The 18,849-nt window shown below is 41.9% G+C and overlaps 1 protein-coding gene and 1 long non-coding RNA gene across 22 annotated transcripts in view; one reads left to right on the forward strand and one right to left on the reverse strand.

The window, feature by feature from the left end:
• Nucleotides 1–18,849, forward strand: part of LOC138850174 (uncharacterized) — a 69,788-nt gene that overhangs the window by 44,997 nt on the left and 5,942 nt on the right. The gene's annotated exons all lie outside the window — the stretch shown is intronic.
• Nucleotides 1–18,849, reverse strand: part of NR3C1 (nuclear receptor subfamily 3 group C member 1) — a 133,905-nt gene that overhangs the window by 18,256 nt on the left and 96,800 nt on the right. For 9 of the 21 annotated variants that reach the window (XM_070074975.2, XM_070074973.2, XM_070074972.2 and 6 more), the window contains 2 exon segments: nucleotides 7,672–7,835; nucleotides 1,603–1,719 (listed from right to left, as the gene is read on the reverse strand). In XM_070074975.2, the coding sequence (XP_069931076.2) occupies nucleotides 1,603–1,719; nucleotides 7,672–7,835 (281 nt within the window). 21 annotated transcript variants of the gene reach the window in all.

Here is an 18,849-nt window from a genome sequence, read left to right on the forward strand (position 1 = left end):
ATGCGGCTCCCTGCTAATGGGAAAGTTAGAGGTATGAAGACAGAGAGCAAGAAAGATCATCCATTCGCTGTTTCACTCCAAGAAGTCTGCAACCAAGGCAAAGGTAAAGCCAGACCAAAGACAGAAGCTTCATCCAGGTCTCCCTAGATGGATCATCGCCTGCAGGGATGCTGGAGCAGAAGTGGAATAGCTGGGACACAAACACGGAAGGCAGCTTAACCTGCAGTGCCACATCACCACCCCATTTGATATAATTTCATTAGGGTTTGTCCTTTGAGCTTTGTTTACATTTTTAAATATAAAAAAGGGCAGATGAAGGCATGAAGACTAGGGACAGAGAAACTGACATGGAAGAAAACAGACCAATCGCTAATATCTCAAGTGCTTTTATACTGAATTTGTCAAAAATAAGGAACTTCCAAAATAGAGAGCAGCAAATCAAACTTGATTATAAAATCTATGCCCAGATTTTATCCAAACTACCCCTGTGCAATGGAAAGAGAACTATGCAAATATGCAATTAGTGTCTGTGAGTTGTGGATCACCCGTAAGAAAATGGGCAGCAATTCTTCAAGGCAGTGTTTAATACCTTGCCACTCTTGAACAACTTGGTCATACTTAGACTGTTGATAGTCATACCCATACACCTACTTTATATTTAATAACACAAACTCAGTATGTGTTAGATAGGTGATTCTGACGGTTGATGCTTTTTTTTTTTTATCTGACATACTGCCATGGTGATTTAATTGGTCTCTCAATACCAGATTACTCTAAAACACAGATCTGATCGTGTCTCGACCCTAATTTTTCACCAATTCCTACTCAGCTTCTGGATTTAAACCTCACCATTATTCTTCCAAAGAAGCTGTCCTTGACTCCTAGGGCAGAATTAGGTGACTGTGTTGATCCCATGGTGCCACAATTCTATGATTCACTCTGCAAGCTAACTGGACTATACACTCCTTCAACCTAGGCACTGTTTTAACATCTTGTGACCGCCTTGTTCATGAATCCCGCTCTGTCAAGTATCACAACAAATAGGAAGCACGAATTACCTGATCACCACCTTCGCAGAAGGTGCAATTGCAACTAAAGCAGAAATGCAAACTTTCTTCAATGTTCAAGTCAATATACCTGTTTATAATGTAAGTTCTATAATTAAAGTATTGTAACTAGTTTCAGGTTTCTTTTTTACTTGAAAAACCAAGCAAAACCTACCCTACGCCTCATGGTGTTCCTTGCAGATCTGTAATAACATTGTATCTATCTCTAAAAAAGTGTGTTTGTAACAGGCACAAAAAAGGACATGTAAATACATCTGATACAGAAATATCTCGAACTCTATAGTTTTGAGGCTGAAAAACAGATTAAGGAAGATGAATGTAAAGTTTCTTCAAGTTATGTCAGTTTCATCATTACATAATCTTGTGTCAGTATGTAGTTTGTTGAGACAACTGACAATAAATGTTCAGGTAAAAAGTTCTCATTGTTCACTGCATACATACCCTGAGTTGAAAAAATTATACCTGCTTACTTACATCTTAAAAATGGTAGTTTAAGATACAGAGATAGATGTTCCTTGTTGGATAGTGACATTACCTTCCAAGTTCATTCCAGCTTGAAGACATTTTCTGTATCGGCATGCTGGGCAATTTTTTCTTCGAATTTTATCAATGATACAGTCATTTCTTCCAGCACAAAGATAATTGTGCTGTCCTATATGGGATAAAAGTCACCATTAAAATCCCAGAGGTCCTAACAAATTTATTTTTATGCAAAGCATCTTTGTGTGTTTCTTTTGGGCAGATGGTCAAGTTTGTCAATACACCATTACCAAAGTCTTACCATGTTCCAAAAATTGAAAACAGCTTAAAAAAAAAAAAAAAAAAAAAAAAAACTATGACTCTAGGATACATAAAAGTGCACCCATTAGTCTGCTCCTTAAATTTTCATACTGAGAACTTCCATGTCATTAGCTCTGAGATCTCAAAATAGAACAGCACCTACAAACTAACCCCTTCTGTGCCCAAACACCATCATTACCCATCGAAGGTAACCACTTTCTTAAAAATAAATTGTGCTCTATACAGAAGATGTCAATAATCACTATTTTGACTTCTGACCTCATGCTAAAAACAGGACCAAAAAAGAGAAAAGTACTGTGGGAGGCCCAAAGGGAAAATAACTTTAATTTTATGCAACCACATGCAAATAAGATGTGTCCCTCTTTCCAATTTTAAATGAAGTGATAAGGAAACATCAATATTTAGTCTTCAACATTACAGCTGCCAGCATCTGGCTAGGAGAATACACAGACTTGGCGAACTGAACTACTATATACCCGTCTTACAGAGATCATTATTTCACATGCTTTCAGTATATAAAGCTGTCTGAACTCATCTTTGCCCCCAAATGTTGAAGACTGCTGGTCTTCATAAAATCTGTACCCAGTGCTAAATAACATGTTACGAAGAAGAACTAGAATTCTCTCCTGGCAAAAAAATTTCTGGGGAAATATTCAAGGAAAAAAAATTGTCTGCCTAAGTCCCAGATACACATTCTATAGTCTTTTTTTAAATCTGGCTATCACAGTGCCCTCCACATACTAGTTTGGGCCAGATGGTTAGCTGAATCAGGTTCAATTCTTTGGCAAGAGGAGAGCTAACTAAATGGACAGCGATTTCAGCTTTATTCAAGGGAATGGCTCTAAAGTTCAGTATCGACATCAGTTGTTTCAATTCCTTTGTATTTTGTAAGTGGACACAAAAGGGAACCACTAACTCAGTAACACTATCCTCTGTAAAGCAAAAATAGGAAGAACAGATGACTCACTGGGGAGAGGGGAGGGTTAGGTGCAATAGTTAAGACACCACTTGGGCTGTCCTTATGCCTGTGTTTGGTCCCAGTTCTGCTCCCTGTTCTAGCTTTTTGCTAATACACACTCTGAGAGGCAGCAGCTGACGGCTGAAGTATTTGCATCCCTACCACCTACTCAGTTTGGAGACCCAATCTGCATTCCGAGGTCCCAGCTTTGGCCTGGCTGATCCCTGACTGTTGTGGGCATTTGAAGAGGGAACCAGTGAATGGGAGATAGGTCTTATTTACTTATTAGTATGAAGTTTGGCAATCTGACTGAATTCCTAATCTATAAAAGGAGTTTAAAATCCTGGTCTCTATTTCACATAGCATGGCTGTGTACACCGATAGTCATTTCCTGTCAAGGCTTTTGAGAAGATAATTGGAGATCTTCTTTTGTATTTTCTACCACTGACAAATAATAAATGTTAGTCTTCCGGTTAGCTCTCCCAGCATGGTTCTATTTTCAGTTAAAATATATTTCTTAAAATTGATACTGGTTTTCGATGTATGGTATATATGGTAGCCAGCCTCCAACATGGTCCCCAGTGATCCCCACCTCCTGGTATGCATACTTCTTATTTCTTCTAACTTTTAAAAAAATGCTCATTTCATCCTCTTGAGAGGCAGAGTGATAGGGAGAGAGATTTTCATCAGTTGGTTCACTCCCCAAATGCCCACAACAGCCAGGGATAGGCCAGGTCAAAAATCAGGAGCCTGCAACACATTCTGGTTCTCTGACCTGGGTAGCAGGAACCCAGAAACTTGAACCATGATCTGGTGCCTCCTAGGTTCACATTAACAGAGCACAAATGGGGACAGTGGTGTGGCAACGTAACTTAAGCCTCTACCTGCAGTGCGGGCATCCCATATAGGTGCCAGTTCAAGTCCTGGCTGTTCTACTTCTAATCCAATTCCCTGCTAATGCACCCTGGAAAACACTGCAGGATGGCCCAAGGGCTTGAGCCCCTGTACCCACGTGGGAGAGGTGGAAGAAGCTTCTGGCTCCTGGCTTCAGACTGGCTCAGCTCTGGCCGCTGCGGCCATTTGGGGAGTGAACTAGCAGGTGGAAAACCTCTCTGTCTCTCCCTCTCTCTAGCTCTCAAATAATTACACTTTAAGAAATACGAAGAGACTCCAGCCTTCACTCTGATGTCCAGTGTGGGTGTCCCAAGCAGTGACTTAACCTACTGCAACACAACACCTGCCCTCGTATTCGTGCTTTCGTATAGTCCCTTTCCATACGACTACAGGATTAAGCCCAATAAAATGTGGCATGACCAATAAAATTTGGCTGAAGTGATATATTCTGCACCTGAAATTACATTGTAGACTTTATGGGGATCGGTGCTGTGGAGCACCACTTTAAGCCACTGCTTGCCAAAGGATGCATTCCTCCTGGAGCATCCGTTCAAGACCTGGCTGCTCTACTTCCGATCCAGCTGCCTGCTAATGTGCCTGGGAAAGGAACACACGATGGCCCATGTGCTTGGGCCACTGCCACCCATTTGGCAGACTCAGATGGCGTCCCAGGCTCCTGGCTTCAGCCCGGCTCCACACTGTTCGTTGCTTCCATTTGAGAAGTGAATCAGAGGACAGAAGATCTCTTTTCTCTCATGGCCTTTTAAATAAATGAATCATTTAAAAAAAGACATGTTTTCACATTGGTCATATATTCAGGGGGAAGCCAGCTGCTGTGTTAACAGTAATTTGAGAATATGCCTCTATAAAAAAGGAACTCAAACGTCTTGCCAAAAGCCACGTGCAAGAGCTTGGAAGTGGATCCTGTAGCCATTGTCAAGCCTTCAGATGACAAACCTCACCTGCCCCCAATAAACCTAAATGTAGCCTCAAAGAGTCCTAGGACTGCGCAGCTAAACTGCTTCCTAATCTGAGGAGTCTTTTTTTTATATACAACAGTACCTTTAGTAGGGACAAGAAGTTTTTGTTTCTCGAAGTGTTGAAAAAAGGTAAGTCAAGAAATATGGGCACCATAGCACAGGACATGTCACGCATAGTGACTATGTTGGAAGTCAGTGTAAACTGCACTATCACTGTTGTCCACAGCAGGCTAGGAGAGTAGCAAGTGAACTGCTGCAGTTCTAACAAGCCCCCATGTCAACCTCAGTTCCATTTCCTAGCTATGTGATCTCAGTAACACTTTATAAACTTTGCTGTTTCTCCACAAGTAAGCTAGAACATTAGCACCTGCCTTGCTTTGCTTTTGGCAAAGGTTAGAAGCAATTATGTAGATGATTCTTAACAGTAGTTCCAAGCACTCAATCAATGGTTGCTATTAGTTTCCCTGTGATTACTTTTATCTCAGGATCTAACGAGATTACAAACTGCCAGGTGACAGGGTTTATAATATACCTCTTAGGGAGTCTGGGTACTACTGAGGTTAAGACTTTGTTTGGAGACAGCTGTGTTTGAATCCCTGCTCTGCCACTCAATTTCCTAGTCTTTGAGTACAAATGATAATATCATCCAAGAGTTCACAGAGCCATTAATGAAAAAAAAGCAACCCCAAAGTATTAAGTAAAAATGAGAAAATATGTATCCTGCATCTGTCTGTACAGACAGTAAATAAAACTTCTGGGGGTTTTCTATGAACAGTGTAATGTTTGAGTATTGTGGCACTTTCGAGGGAGAAACCTGCAAGTCCTAGCAGGTGTTAAAAAGGGCGTGTTAAGTATATAATGCAAAATAGAAGCAGCATCTTTATTAAGAAACTGCTCCAAAATCTATCTGCGTTTTAAAACATTTTCATTGTGTTTAGATATGAAACATGGGTATCAAAGGATTATAGAATTTCAGAGCTGTAAAGGGCCTTTTAAGAACATTAAAATTTCAATGGAGAAAACAGCAAGTGATTTATTTAAAATATTCCACATTAACCTTTTATTAACCATGTATTTGAACCTTCACATTTTACTCAATACTTTAAAGCACACAAAATATACGGTCTGCAATGCTTTTGTATTTGGGAAGTATGTTTAGTTTGTTCTTGTTGTTTCTGTGATACTTTCAGCTAACACATGTATGCACCCAGAAAAACCAATACCTGCTCTCCTTCTCCTGTGTTACTACATTATACGTGTATAGAGTAATACAGTTGGTCCCTGAAGGCATTTAAGTTGTACTCTGTCTTTAGAATAATTTTAAAATGAAAGTTAAAAATACTAACTCTCATGTTTTAAATCTTCATGTCTGTTACCATTGCATTGCTGTAATGGAAATACTTAACAGATTAAGAAAGTGAAGTGGGAACCCTAAGTGCCCTACTCCTTCTGGGTGTATGTTAAATAACAGTCACTCAGTCAGGGACTCTGCACCACACAGAGGTCTGCCTTACGGATGACTCTCTGTAGGTGGGAGCTACTACACTGGCTGAAGTGTGCATCCTTGTGATCTATTCAGGAGAGCAGGAGTAACTTTGTAGTTTGCTAGTATATTAACAGTTAATCCGAACACAACTCTCACCAAACCATCTTCACATGGCAAATGAATAACTGCATTTCTTCAAATTGAGAAGTCCATCACCCCTTCCGGCTACTGTGCCTTAAAACTGCTTCACTATTAAAATACCATACAACTGTTTTTCATAGAAGATTCAGTAGTAATAACAGAGATTTAGTTTTCCTATAGTAATCAATGGCTATAGAATGAATTTCTCCTTCCTTAGGGTGTTTTCATGAAGGGTACAGTTTATAATAATCCAGCATTCATACAGAGCAATCAGCTGACTTCCTCAGGCAGACTTTATCACTCTATCTGTAGCTTGTGATAATTAATTCTCCTTTGGCTTGAGCAGACTGTGACCTCATGGAGGGCAGGGATCAGGTCTCAATGGCATTTACGGTGCTTAGCATTGTGCCCTGGCTTAATAGGGAAACTAAATAGGGAACGAAATGAATGTCTCGCAGCTCTCACTGTCACTCATTTTTGCCAGACTGGTAACAGCTGACAACTTTGAAATGAACTAGCTTATGGGATATAAAGAGCATTATGTTGCTCCCAAACTTTATGTATTAGAGACATACAGAGTTCCCGTGCACTGGTTCATTCCCTAAATATCTCAAAGACCACAGCTGAGCAAGGAATCTAGGAATTCAACTCAGGTCTCCTATCTGGGTGGCAGGGACCCAACTACTTGGGTTGTGTATTAGCAGGGAGCTGGGATTTGAACCCAGGCAATCTGATGGGGCTATCTTCACACTAGACCAAACACCCTGGATAGCACTTTCTAACACTGTCAACCTGCTCCTTTACCAGACCCACATATTATTATTTTTTTTAAACATTTATTTATTTGAAAGTCACAGTTACACAGAAAGAAGACAGAGAGAGAGAGGTTTTCCATCCGCTGGTTCACTCCCCAATTGGCCGCGACGGGTAGAGCTGCGCCGATCCGCAGCCAGGATCCAGGAGCTTCTTCTGGGTCTCCCACACGGGTGAAGGGGCCCAAGGACTTGGGCCATCTCTACTGCTTTCCCAGGCCATAGCAGAGAGCTGGATGGGGAAGTGGAGCAGCCGGGTCTCGAACCCATGCCCATATGGGATGCCAGTGCTTCAGGCCAGAGCGTTAACCCACTGCACCACAGCGCCAGCCCCACCCCTTCGTATTAATTCATGCTTTTCTATTTCATTCTAATTCTGCTTGTTGTTCAACGCATTTCTTGACCACTGAAAAACCTGGGAATTACCCTCCCCTTTCCGCCAAATGGGCTTTGCATATAATGGGAATTTTAAAATCTGTAAGAAACAGGAACAAAATAGAAGAAAAATGAAACTCTTCAAAACACACACTACCTTCCACTGCCCTTTTGAAGAATACTTTGCAGCTTCCACAAGTCAAGACCCCGTAGTGACATCCTGAGGCTTCATCAGAGCACACCAAGCAGAGTTTGGGAGGTGGTCCTGCTGCTGTCGTGGAGTTAGATGGAGGAGAGCTCACATCTGGTCTCATTCCTGGACTAAAGGAGAAACAAAACAGTTTTAGGATTTCATCATGAGTGTCAAGGGAGCATCAAAATACCATTCCCTAAGCTGCTTTCTCCATAGTCATATGGAACTTTATTTTGGCTATTAGCAAGCACGAATATACCCCTCAGCTAAATATATTCAGATCTGTTCTTTTTTGCAGAATAAAACTTATCTTTTGAAGTATCTTCAAAACAGAATGGTAAGGCTGCGGTTCACTTAAAGTTGAATTTTTTATTTATGTATTATTTTTGGGGCAGCATGAGAGCAGGAGACACAGAGCAAAAGAAATCTTCCATCCACTGGCTAACACCAGGCCAAAGCAAGGAGCCAGAAACTCTATCCAGGCCTCCCAGATGGGTGCAGGGGCCCAAGTACTTGGGCCATATTTTGCTGCTTTCCCAGGTACAACAGAAGCTAGCTGTATTGGAAGTGGAGCAAATGAGACTTGGTGCCACCAACAGCTTAACATGCTGTGCCTGAGTGCTGGCCCTAAATTATTAGTGCATAGGATTGATTTACTTATAATCACCTTTATTAGGATGTCATTTTCTAAGTGTATGTTTTATGCATTCTGTTATGTATATACTCAGGTAACCCCTAGTACAGTCAAAACATGGGCCATTTCCATCTTCTCAAAAAGATGCCTCCAGTGCTTTCAGTTGCTTAGGATGTGATTTTTTTGCCCTTGCTTTTAACATCCTACACAGGCATTTTTCTGAATTCAATCAAATCTCATTACAGCTATAGTGATATTTTCTATTAGGGTTTGGGACTATGTCTCCCATTCCCAAAGTCACAGCAACTCAATCTGCAGTTTCTCATGACTTACATAAGATGGTCGTCGTCTTCTTCTTCTTTTTTTTTTTTTTAATTTATTTTATTTACTTGAAAGAGAGTTAGAGAGAGAGGTAGAGACAGAGAGAAAGGTCTTCCATCCGCTGGTTCACTCCCCAGATGGCCGCAATGGCTGGAGCTGCACCATTCTGAAGCCAGGAGCCAGGAGCTTCTTCCAGGTCTCCCATGCAGGTGCAGGGGCCCAAGGACTTGGGCCATCTTATACTGCTTAGCCAGGCAACATCAGAGAGCTGGATTGGAAGAGGAGCAGCCGGGACTAGAACTGGTGCCCATATGGGATGCCGGTGCTTCAGGCTGGGGCTTTAACCCACTGCGCCACAGCACTGGCCCCTAGAACTACTACTTTCATAACCTTCCTTGTTTTCCAGTAATACTAGGACAAGCAACAGTCTTACAACACCGAGGCCCATTCTACCTTGAAGAAGAATCTGAAAATATTCAAGTCCTAAAATGAAAAGTGTGAACTTAATTGCTAGATCTCATTTTGCTTTTCTCTTTAATTTGAAAGGCAGAGACACAGCTAGTTCACTCGCCAAATGCCCACAATGTGGGGGGGAGGGCAGTCTGCACCCAGGATCCTGGACCTCTCGTCACTGTCTCAAGTATGTGAGCCATCATCTGCTGCGTCCCAGGTTTGCATTAGCAGGAAGCTAGATGAGAAGTGGAATAACTGGGACTCACAGCAGATGGTCTGATGTGGGCATCTCAACCGGTGATTTAAGTTACTGTGCAAATGCTAACTGCTTGCTACCTATAGGTCTGCTGTTTAAAGGGCTGAAAATTTTCTAACTCAGAACTATTTAAAGAACTATACAAGAAATACATACCTTTTATCTCAATTTACCAATTCTTACCATTTTGCCATCCTTGCTTAAAACAAGTGTTTTCTAAATAGCTGTCTTTTATTCATTTAAAACTTTCAAAAAGTTGCTTTTATTGATTTGAAAGCCAAATAGACACAGAATTTCCATGTACTATTTCACTCCCCCACCAAATGCCTCCAATAACTAGAGCTCGGCCCAGCAGCCCAAAGCCAGGAGCTAAGAACTCAATCTGAGTATTCCACATGGGTGGCAGGGACCCATCAGGGTCTACATTAGTGGGAGGCTACAGGCAGGAAGCACAGCGTATCTCTCGTTGTTAAGAGGATTCATGTAATGTACTTAGCCCAGATCTGGCCAGGTGCATATTAAATTCATGTTATGATGATTTATTGGAAAGCATCGGAATGAGCAATAAGGTCCTCATTACTAAGTTGCTCATCACTGCAAGTAAATCTCTCAACCTCCTTATTTATTATTTATATTATTTGAAAAGGAGGAACCAGGAATTCACTGTGGATCTCCTACATAGGTGACAGGCACCCAAGTATGAGAACCATCATCTGCTCCCTCCCAGGGTCTGTACTAGCAGGGACCTGCAATTGGAAGTGCAGCCAGAATCTGAATCCAGGCACTTCAGCGTATGATGTGGGCATCCTACTACTGCACCAAACGCCAACTCCTACAGATGGATTTTTATAAAACAATGATTTTCACATGAAATGATACACGAACTTCCACTGGTGTATCTTAGGTTTTCATCTCACTTTTGGGGAACAAAAAACTATATTAAGTAGCCAAAAACAATTTCTGTCCTTCAGCTTGTAATGAGGGGACTCCTTTGAAACTCCACATATGAAAATAGAGTGTTTAGCACCTTTACAAGGAAGTTCATAAAGATGCCATTATTTCTTGCTGACTTTTTCTTAATTTGCTGGTTCTCTGAAAGAGATGGCATTTTGAGAACAAAGTGGAGTCTGGCGAGTGTGGCATAGCTGGCAAAGCTGCAGTCTGCATCACAGGCATCCCATATGGGCTCCGATTCAAGTTCTGGCTGCTCCAGTTCCATTCCGGCTCTCTGCTAATGTGTCTGGGAAGGCGGTGGGAGATGGTGGAAATGCTTGGTCCCCGCACCCACATGGGAGACCCAGATGAAACTCCTGGCTTTGGCCTTGCCACCAGCTCTGGCTGTTACGGCCATTTGGAGAATGAACCACTGATCGAACACCTCTCTTTCTGACTTTCTCTGTGTAACTTTTTTTTAAAAAAGATTTATTTATTTATTTGAAAGAGTTACACAGAGAGAGAAGAGGCAGAGAGGCACAGAGAGAGAGAGAGAGAGAGACCATTGATCCGAAGCCAGGAGCTTCTGGTCCCCCACGTGGGTGCAGGGACCCAAGGACTTGGGCCATCTTCTACTGCTTTCCCAGGCCATAGCAGAGAGCTCGATCAGAAGTGGAGCAGCCGGGTCTCTAACTGGTGCTTCAGGCCAGGGCGTTAACCTAGAGCGCCACAGCGCTGGCCCCTCTTTGTAACTCTTCCAAATACAAAAAAATCAATCTATGAGACCCTTTCTTCATTGGTTTCTTTTGTCTCTCTCATCCTTTATTATTACTTGCTTTTTGCTTCAAGGATACTTCAAAAAGTGTGTGCAAAAACAAAATTATAAGTAAGCTTATTTTGGGACCACTGCTGTAGCATAGCAGGTAAAGCTGTCGCTTGCAGTGCTGGCATCCCATATGGGTTCAAGTCCTGCTCCACTTCTGATCCAGCTCCCTGCTATGGCCCAGGAAAGCAGTAGATGACGGCCCAGGTCCTTGGCCCCAGCACCCACGTGGGAGACCCAGAGGAAGCTCCTGGCTCCTGGCTTCTAGTTGATGCATCTCTGACTGTTTCAACCATTTGGGAACTGAACCAGGGGATGGAAGACCTCTCTCTCTCTTTTTCACTCTCTCTCTTTCATCTCTGCTTTTCTGTAACTCTGCCTTTCAAATAAATAAATAAATCTTTTTTAAAAAAGCTTATTTTGATGAAAAAAAGCAAACCCTGAACTTTCTGTAGGCTCTTAGATCTTGTGAAAAATGTGCATTCTGAAAATTATGTATTTTTAGAACCAAATTAAAAATATTTCAGCCAATAACACTAAATCTCAGTTATACATAAGCTTAAACATTCACAGAACAGTCTGGTGAGAAATTACACTTATCAAGTAGTACCTTTTTTGTGACTTTTTTTCTGGCTAGGAATAAAGGTTAAAAGGTAATGACTGTACGATGACAATTTGTTTTATAAATGTTACATTAAGTAATTAAACCACAAAACTTAAAACTTCCCCCTAACTTCTGTGCTTAAATGTTAAGTTTCCTGCCCCTCGCCAGACTCCGGCTTCCTGCAAGTCAACAAGAGAGTGTTCCTGCTACTCCATTTCTGGGAATAGCCCTCCGGGTTTCATGTTGTTCTCTGAACACTGTCAAGAAGCATTTCTGGGTGCTTCTGTATCACAAGGTATTGGTTCTCTGCTGGATCTGGGCAAGTAGAATGGCTACTACATACTGGAAGCTTAAAATAAGAGAGAATCGGGCCGGCGCCGCGGCTCACTAGGCTCCTCCGCCTAGCGGCGCCGGCACACCGGGTTCTAGTCCCGGTCGGGGCGCCGGATTCTGTCCCGGTTGCCCCTCTTCCAGGCCAGCCCTCTGCTGTGGCCAGGGAGTGCAGTGGAGGATGGCCCAGGTGCTTGGGCCCTGCACCCCATGGGAGACCAGGAAAAGCACCTGGCTCCTGGCTCCTGCCATCGGATCAGCGCAGTGCGCCGGCCGCAGCGCGCCGGCCGCGGCGGCCATTGGAGGGTGAACCAACGGCAAAGGAAGACCTTTCTCTCTGTCTCTCTCTCTCACTGTCCACTCTGCATGTCAAAAAATAAAAAAATAAAAAAATAAATAAAAAAAAAAATAAGAGAGAATCTCCTGAAATGACTCTGCAGACAGTCTGGCAAAAGGCACCCGTTTACAGGGCCTAATGGGGAAGGTCCTGGAGTGGATGAACAGAGCAGCAATGGGTCGGGAAAGGAAAACCTCCTTGCTGCTATTCTCATGATGCTCCTGTTCCTGCTAGGTCCATCTTTGCCATCTGACATCTGCTTTTAGGGTTCCACCAGTTGTATATTTCATTTATAGAATATGAACACCTTGCTTAAAGCTGTGAAAGAGTAATTCTGTAATGTTTCCTGAACCAATTTTATATAGTGTGTATTTAACCTGTATGTATATATAAAAGGTAGCTCAAAAACTCTGTGGAACATGGAATCAAAAGATGTTGACTTTGGTCCAAAAATTTTGAAATTCATGTTTTTTTGTAATATGCATTTTCCAAGACTTTCTTAAAGAAGCCATGTACAGACAGGTATATGCACATATACCTGTATATGTGTGAATGTCCTAGTACTTTAGAATTTTAGAATGCTTTCTTGAGTAGGGGGATCTAATTTATCTTTTCTTTAACCCTATGGAAAGGATGTCATCACCCAAACCTGTGGTGGATCCACGATCCTATTTGTAGGTCCCTGTTCTACCATGGGATTCTGGGGAGCTGTCTTACTTTTACACATCAGTAAACCGGGAAAGACACTTATTTGTGAAAATGACACAGAGAAGTCTAGTGCATACTTCCTGCACATAACAGGTATTTGATACCTATTTTTTTTTTTCTCCTGGGACGCTAAAGATTTTATAAACAAACACTGCAGAAGGTAAATGTCATTACGTGAAAACATGTTCTAGCCACTCAACTGTTAGCTATGGATGAGAATAGGCAAATTTAAAGCTAAATGAACAAAAGGTTAGATGGGACAGTAGCAGAGAATCGGGAACCTAAATCAGGCTTTTGGCATCCCTTTAGGCAGTCATTCTAGGCTCCATCAGAGAAGAACTGAGTAATGGAAAGCTGCCAGAAGTAGCACAGGCATCAGTGGGAAGAAAATCAGGCTTTGCCACACAAATATGAAGACTGTGACAACCCATTACTGACAGTAGGAAAAAGCAGATAAATGCAACAATGGTATCTAGTTTCAAATGTGACCTTAACGTTACTCAAAGGACTAGGGTACAACTGAATGTTACTCAGCGGCAAGGGTACAACAGAACTCAAGGGAAACCCATACAGAATTGCCTTCTTTTCATGAGGATACAGGAGCAGATGAAATTAAAATACACCATAGTGAGAGTGTATGTGACCCCTGTGAATGGGAAAGCAAAAATGTCATAGTCTTAAAGCCATCATCATCTGTACCAGCTGTTCAATGTGTATTTACAACTGTGCCAAACATCCTGAAGATGGTCATAGGTTCCATTACACTGGCTATTCAGGGTGCACGAATAGCCACAGGAACAAAATACCTTGTTTCACCTGAACACTCCAGTGGGCTTGCTTCCTAGTCATACTGGCAACCATGTTACACACCAAGTCATTGATGAGGCTACTGAGTTAACATCAGGAAGAAAAGCAGGCAGAAGGCTAAGTTTTTCTAGTCAAGAAAAGCAACTGATTAAAGGAGAATTATGGACCAAAGTCATGGGTGCATGAAGAAAATCACACACCTTGAGAAGCATCACAAATGGGCAAGTTTACGAGACCCATTTATTCAGCAGATACCTCCTGGCACCTGAATTCCAGGCACTGTGAAGGTACATTAAGTTGTATCATGCGTTCAGTGCAACTTTAATCTAGTAAGAGAAATTTCAAATCCTAGGTCCACTGCTTTGATGGCTATGTGACAGTGCGTTGCTGGCATAACCACTTTGACTATGTTCCCTATTCATACCATAGAAGTAGTTTTTATGTGAGTTTTATAATATTAGAGTTTTATGAAGCACTGCTATGTACTTGGTAATTATCAAGCGGAGTCTATGCTGTACCCCTAGGGCTTTGAAGACTCATGTATTTGAAAGGCAGTTACACAGACAAGGAAGAAGTGAGTGAGAGAAGAGAGATGGAAGATCTTCCATCAATTGGTTGACTCTCCAAATGGCCGCAATGAACCGTCAGGCCAGGAGCTTCTTGGGGTCTCAAGTGGGGGTGCAGGGACCCAAGGAATTGGGTCACTGTCCACTGCTTTCCCAGGCACAAAGGGCAGCAGCCAGGACTTAAGTGGAACCCACATGGGATGCCGGCAATGCAGGCCATGGTTTAGACATGCTACACTGCACTGCCAACCTCGAGTTTTAATTCCTTCACCTCCTCCTTCTCTTAAGGAAGATCCCAGGAAGTAAGTTCTATGGTCCTCCCTGGAGCCAGGGAAGGTTAATGGTTTCAAGAAGCTTAAGTTCAGGTAACTAATTATAATCTTCTTTTGGTAATACATCTGAATTCCACAGTTTAGTTTTTTTAAACGGTGTAACAATGTGGAATCTAATACCATATCACTGAGCTTTTAGTATGTTATCACAATCCACTCATCTGTCTTGCACTTTAATGAACCGTTCACTGATCCAAGTTTTTATAATCATACATATTTATTTGGAAAATATACAGTATAAAAAGGTGATGTTTATGATGTCGACAGGGGCCGATACAAATCTTCCAAAATTCTGGGGTTTTTGGTTTGCTTGTAATCCATGTTTTATCAACTGGCAACAAAAATAATCGGTTGTTTTCATTAGAGTGACAGGTTCACTTTCTTCATCTCTGGGAAACTTGTGTCCAGTACTCAGGAATGCAAGCTATATTCTGACTCATGATATTACATGACGCAAAATAACTTGTTCAACTCACAAATTTACAGTTTTACTACATAGGCTTTTCTTTGAGACAACTATCAGATGGTTTATGCAGCATCTTTCCATTTTGACACAGGTATTAACACACATGTATCCAAGAGTCAAGACTGAACACAATCAGTTGCTCTTCCTCAAGGTGTCTTAACTCTGAGTGCTTGGCAGTGAACACAATGATCACTGTCTTTGCTTCTGTACCATCAAGTGCAGATAATTTATATATTCAACTTGGACTCTAGACAACAGCTAACATTTACTTCGTTTTCATATTCTGGAAATTTTCTGTTATCCCCATTACCATCCTGAAAGCAGTTGTCACTAATTCTAGTTACCAGATGCAGAAACTAAGACTCAAATATACTGAAGAACTATTCCCATACTATATACTACATCTATCAAGAGGCAAGCTCTTTGTTTGAATGCAAGATTCTGTTATTTCTGGCATGCTGACATGAAACTTTTGGCTATCAGATGATTAAGTTAAGATGTCCAGGACCCACATCTTAGTCTGTTAGCTTTAACTCTAGCTCCCTACCAATGTAGACCCTGGGTGGCAGTGGAGTTGATTCAACTAATTGGCTTGCTGCTGACCACATGGAAGACCTATTTTGAGTTCCTATCTTCAGCTCTAGCCAAGCCCAGGCCTTGTAGGCATTTGGGGACTGAGCTACCAATATGAAAACCTGCTCTTACACTCCGTCCCCCCACTTCTCCCCCTTTCTCTGTAAAGAAGTAAATGACAACTTAAAAATAATAAAACAGTATAACTACAGGATTTTAGAATTCTTCTATTTCACTGAAATTAAGCTTAAATGATATCCTAAGTAATAGTTACTATAGGTAACAAATTAGTATTTTTACTAATACCCATTTATTTTGCAGAGAAATTCAAGGAGTGACTGCATTTTTTTAATATTTATTTTTATTTATTTGAAAGACAAAGTTACACAATTGGTACACCTAGAGAGAGAGAAAGGTCTTCCATCCACTGGTTCACTCCCGAAATGACCACAATGGCCAGAGCTGAGCTGATTGGAAGCCAGGAGCCAGGAGCTTCTTCTGGGTCTCCCATGTGGGTACAGGGGCCCAAGGACTTGGGCCATCTTGTACTAATTTCCCAGGCCATAACAGAGAGCTGGGTCGGAAGTGCAGCAGCCAGGACTAGAACCGGCGCCCATATGGGATGCCAGCACTGCAGGCCGCAGCTTTAACCCACTGTACCACATCACTGGCCCCTGCCATTTTTTTTTTTAATATGTGAATTATTCTAAGAAAAAAAAATCAATTTCCTGCATTCTGCTAAGCTCCCCTTTTAAGTCACATATCTAAATACCAGTTGAAATACTGAGACATAATGTACTGGAGCACTGTATGATGACTAATTTTTCATATTTTAGCCACATACCATTTTCTCAGTAATTTGTAATGGTGATAAGCAATACAAGCTTTATTCTTTCATGTCTGCAAATTTAGCAATAGGAAGTTTAGGATTTGTTTCAGTCCAAATTATTAATAATTACTGTAGTGTGTCTTCTAAATAATTACTTGTGTGTCTTCTAAAACAGTTTTTGCTTCAGTTTAGGGGATATTCTGCACAATGCAAAAAATTTCAAAGGCTACAGGCAACACTTTTTTGGGAAAGGGTTAATGCTAGCTACTGTTGTAACGGGAAGTATGCAGTTCTGGATATCTCAAATTGATAAGAATTCTTAATCAAAGGTTTGTGTCCCAGTTCCTCCACTTCTGATCCAGCTCCCTGCTAATGGCCTGGGAGAAGCAGCAGCACATGGCCCAAGTGCTTTGAGACCCTGCTTCCCATGTGGAAGACCCCGACGAAGCTCTTAGCTTCAGCCTGGCCCGTCCCTGGCCATTGTGACCATGTGGGGGAGTGAACCAGCAGATGGAAGATCTTTCTGTGTTTCTCCCTCTTTCTCTATGACTCTTTCCTAATAAGTAAAAGAAGTAAAATAGTCTCTCAAATAGCTTATATTTTAAAAGCTCTTTCAAGGTTTGTATTTCCATAAAGTTATCATTAAGTACACTGTATCTCTTCCTGAAGACGTGACTGACGTCTGTCAGTCATGAGACAGTGATTTGCACCTGTGTGCTCATGGAAGCACTTACACTTCTGCAAGCAGGAAGCAGAACCTAAGGCCCCCCACTGTGGATTAGACACTGCCGCTGCCAAGGTCCATGCCAACTGGAATTTCTGAGAATAAGTTTTAAGTATTGCCAAAGGAATTTTTAGACTTGTTACTTCCAACAAAATCACTTTTAAGAACCATATCTCAGAAGAGTTGTCCAAGTTACATGGACAATTGCAGGGTTTCTTTGGTGGGGATGGGTAGGGACCGAGGAGGGACAGGCACAAAAAAGGAACCAATGAAATTAAAAAAAAAGTTATTTATTTACTTCAGAGAGTTACAGAGACAAAGAGAAAGATAGATCTTCCCTCTGTTGGTTTCTTCACTCAAATGCCCACAGCAAGGTTGAGCAAAGCTGAACCCAGCAGGCAGGAGCTCCTTCCTGGTCTCTCACATGGATGACAGACACCCACATAGAACTTGAGCCATCCTCTGCTGCCTTTCCAGGCATGTTAGCAGGGGAGCTGGACCAAGCACAGCAACTGGACAGAAACCAGATCAAAATGAACACTCAAGCATCCAGACTGTCTTACAATAACCTGAGTATAGGTAACAAGCATATGTGCTGACTGTCCCCACTAAGCATACTGCCAAAGGGTCATGAGTAATCTGTGCTTTCCTTGAACCTTTGGAAGATACTGTTTTAATCTTCTGAACGCTTTTTGGCTATTAGTATTATCTAAGAATCATTTATCAATAATGTTTAGAGTTGTCACCTATATATGCTACAAATTAATGGTAAAACAGGAATCCAGAAGGAAAAGCCAAGTGGTAGATATTTCTATTCTGTTTTTTTCTTTTTGACAGGCAGAGTGGACAGTGAGAGAGAGAGAGAGAAAGGTCTCCTTTGCCGTTGGTTCATCCTCCAATGGCCGCTGCGGCCGGCACATTGTGCTGATCCGAAGCCAGGAGCCAGGTGCTTCTCCTGGTCTCCCATGGGGTGCAGGGCCCAAGCACTTGGGCCATCCTCCACTGCACTCCCGGGCCACAGCAGAGAGCTGGCCTGGAAGAGGGGCAACCAGGACAGAATCCGGCGCCCCGACCGGGACTAGAACCCGGTGTGCCGGTGCCGCAAGGTGGACGATTAGCCTAGTGAGCTGCGGCACCGGCCTCTATTCTGTTTTAAACTAGGGATGGGCCTGGTGTTGAAGCATAGCCAGTATCTGATATGAGCAATGAAATTTCTGTCACTCTCTCAAATCCATCAACGATTCTTAAAGAGGAAAATATTTTAAAATTACAGTGGAAGTTGGTGAGTAACAGCTGCACTCTTCAGTCCGAGGAGGAAATTTACCTCTGGCTCTAGTGTGCCAACAAAGGGACAAAAGGTCTTTAGTCATATCTGAGAAGCATTCCATTTGAAATTTTGTTTTTCACAATGCTAAATAGAGATAAAATAATATTAAGGAAAAGTTA

This window comes from Oryctolagus cuniculus, chromosome 6 (genome assembly GCF_051225735.1).
Source record: "Oryctolagus cuniculus isolate XC-2025 breed Fujian yellow rabbit chromosome 6, ASM5122573v1, whole genome shotgun sequence".
Lineage (NCBI taxonomy): Eukaryota > Metazoa > Chordata > Mammalia > Lagomorpha > Leporidae > Oryctolagus > Oryctolagus cuniculus.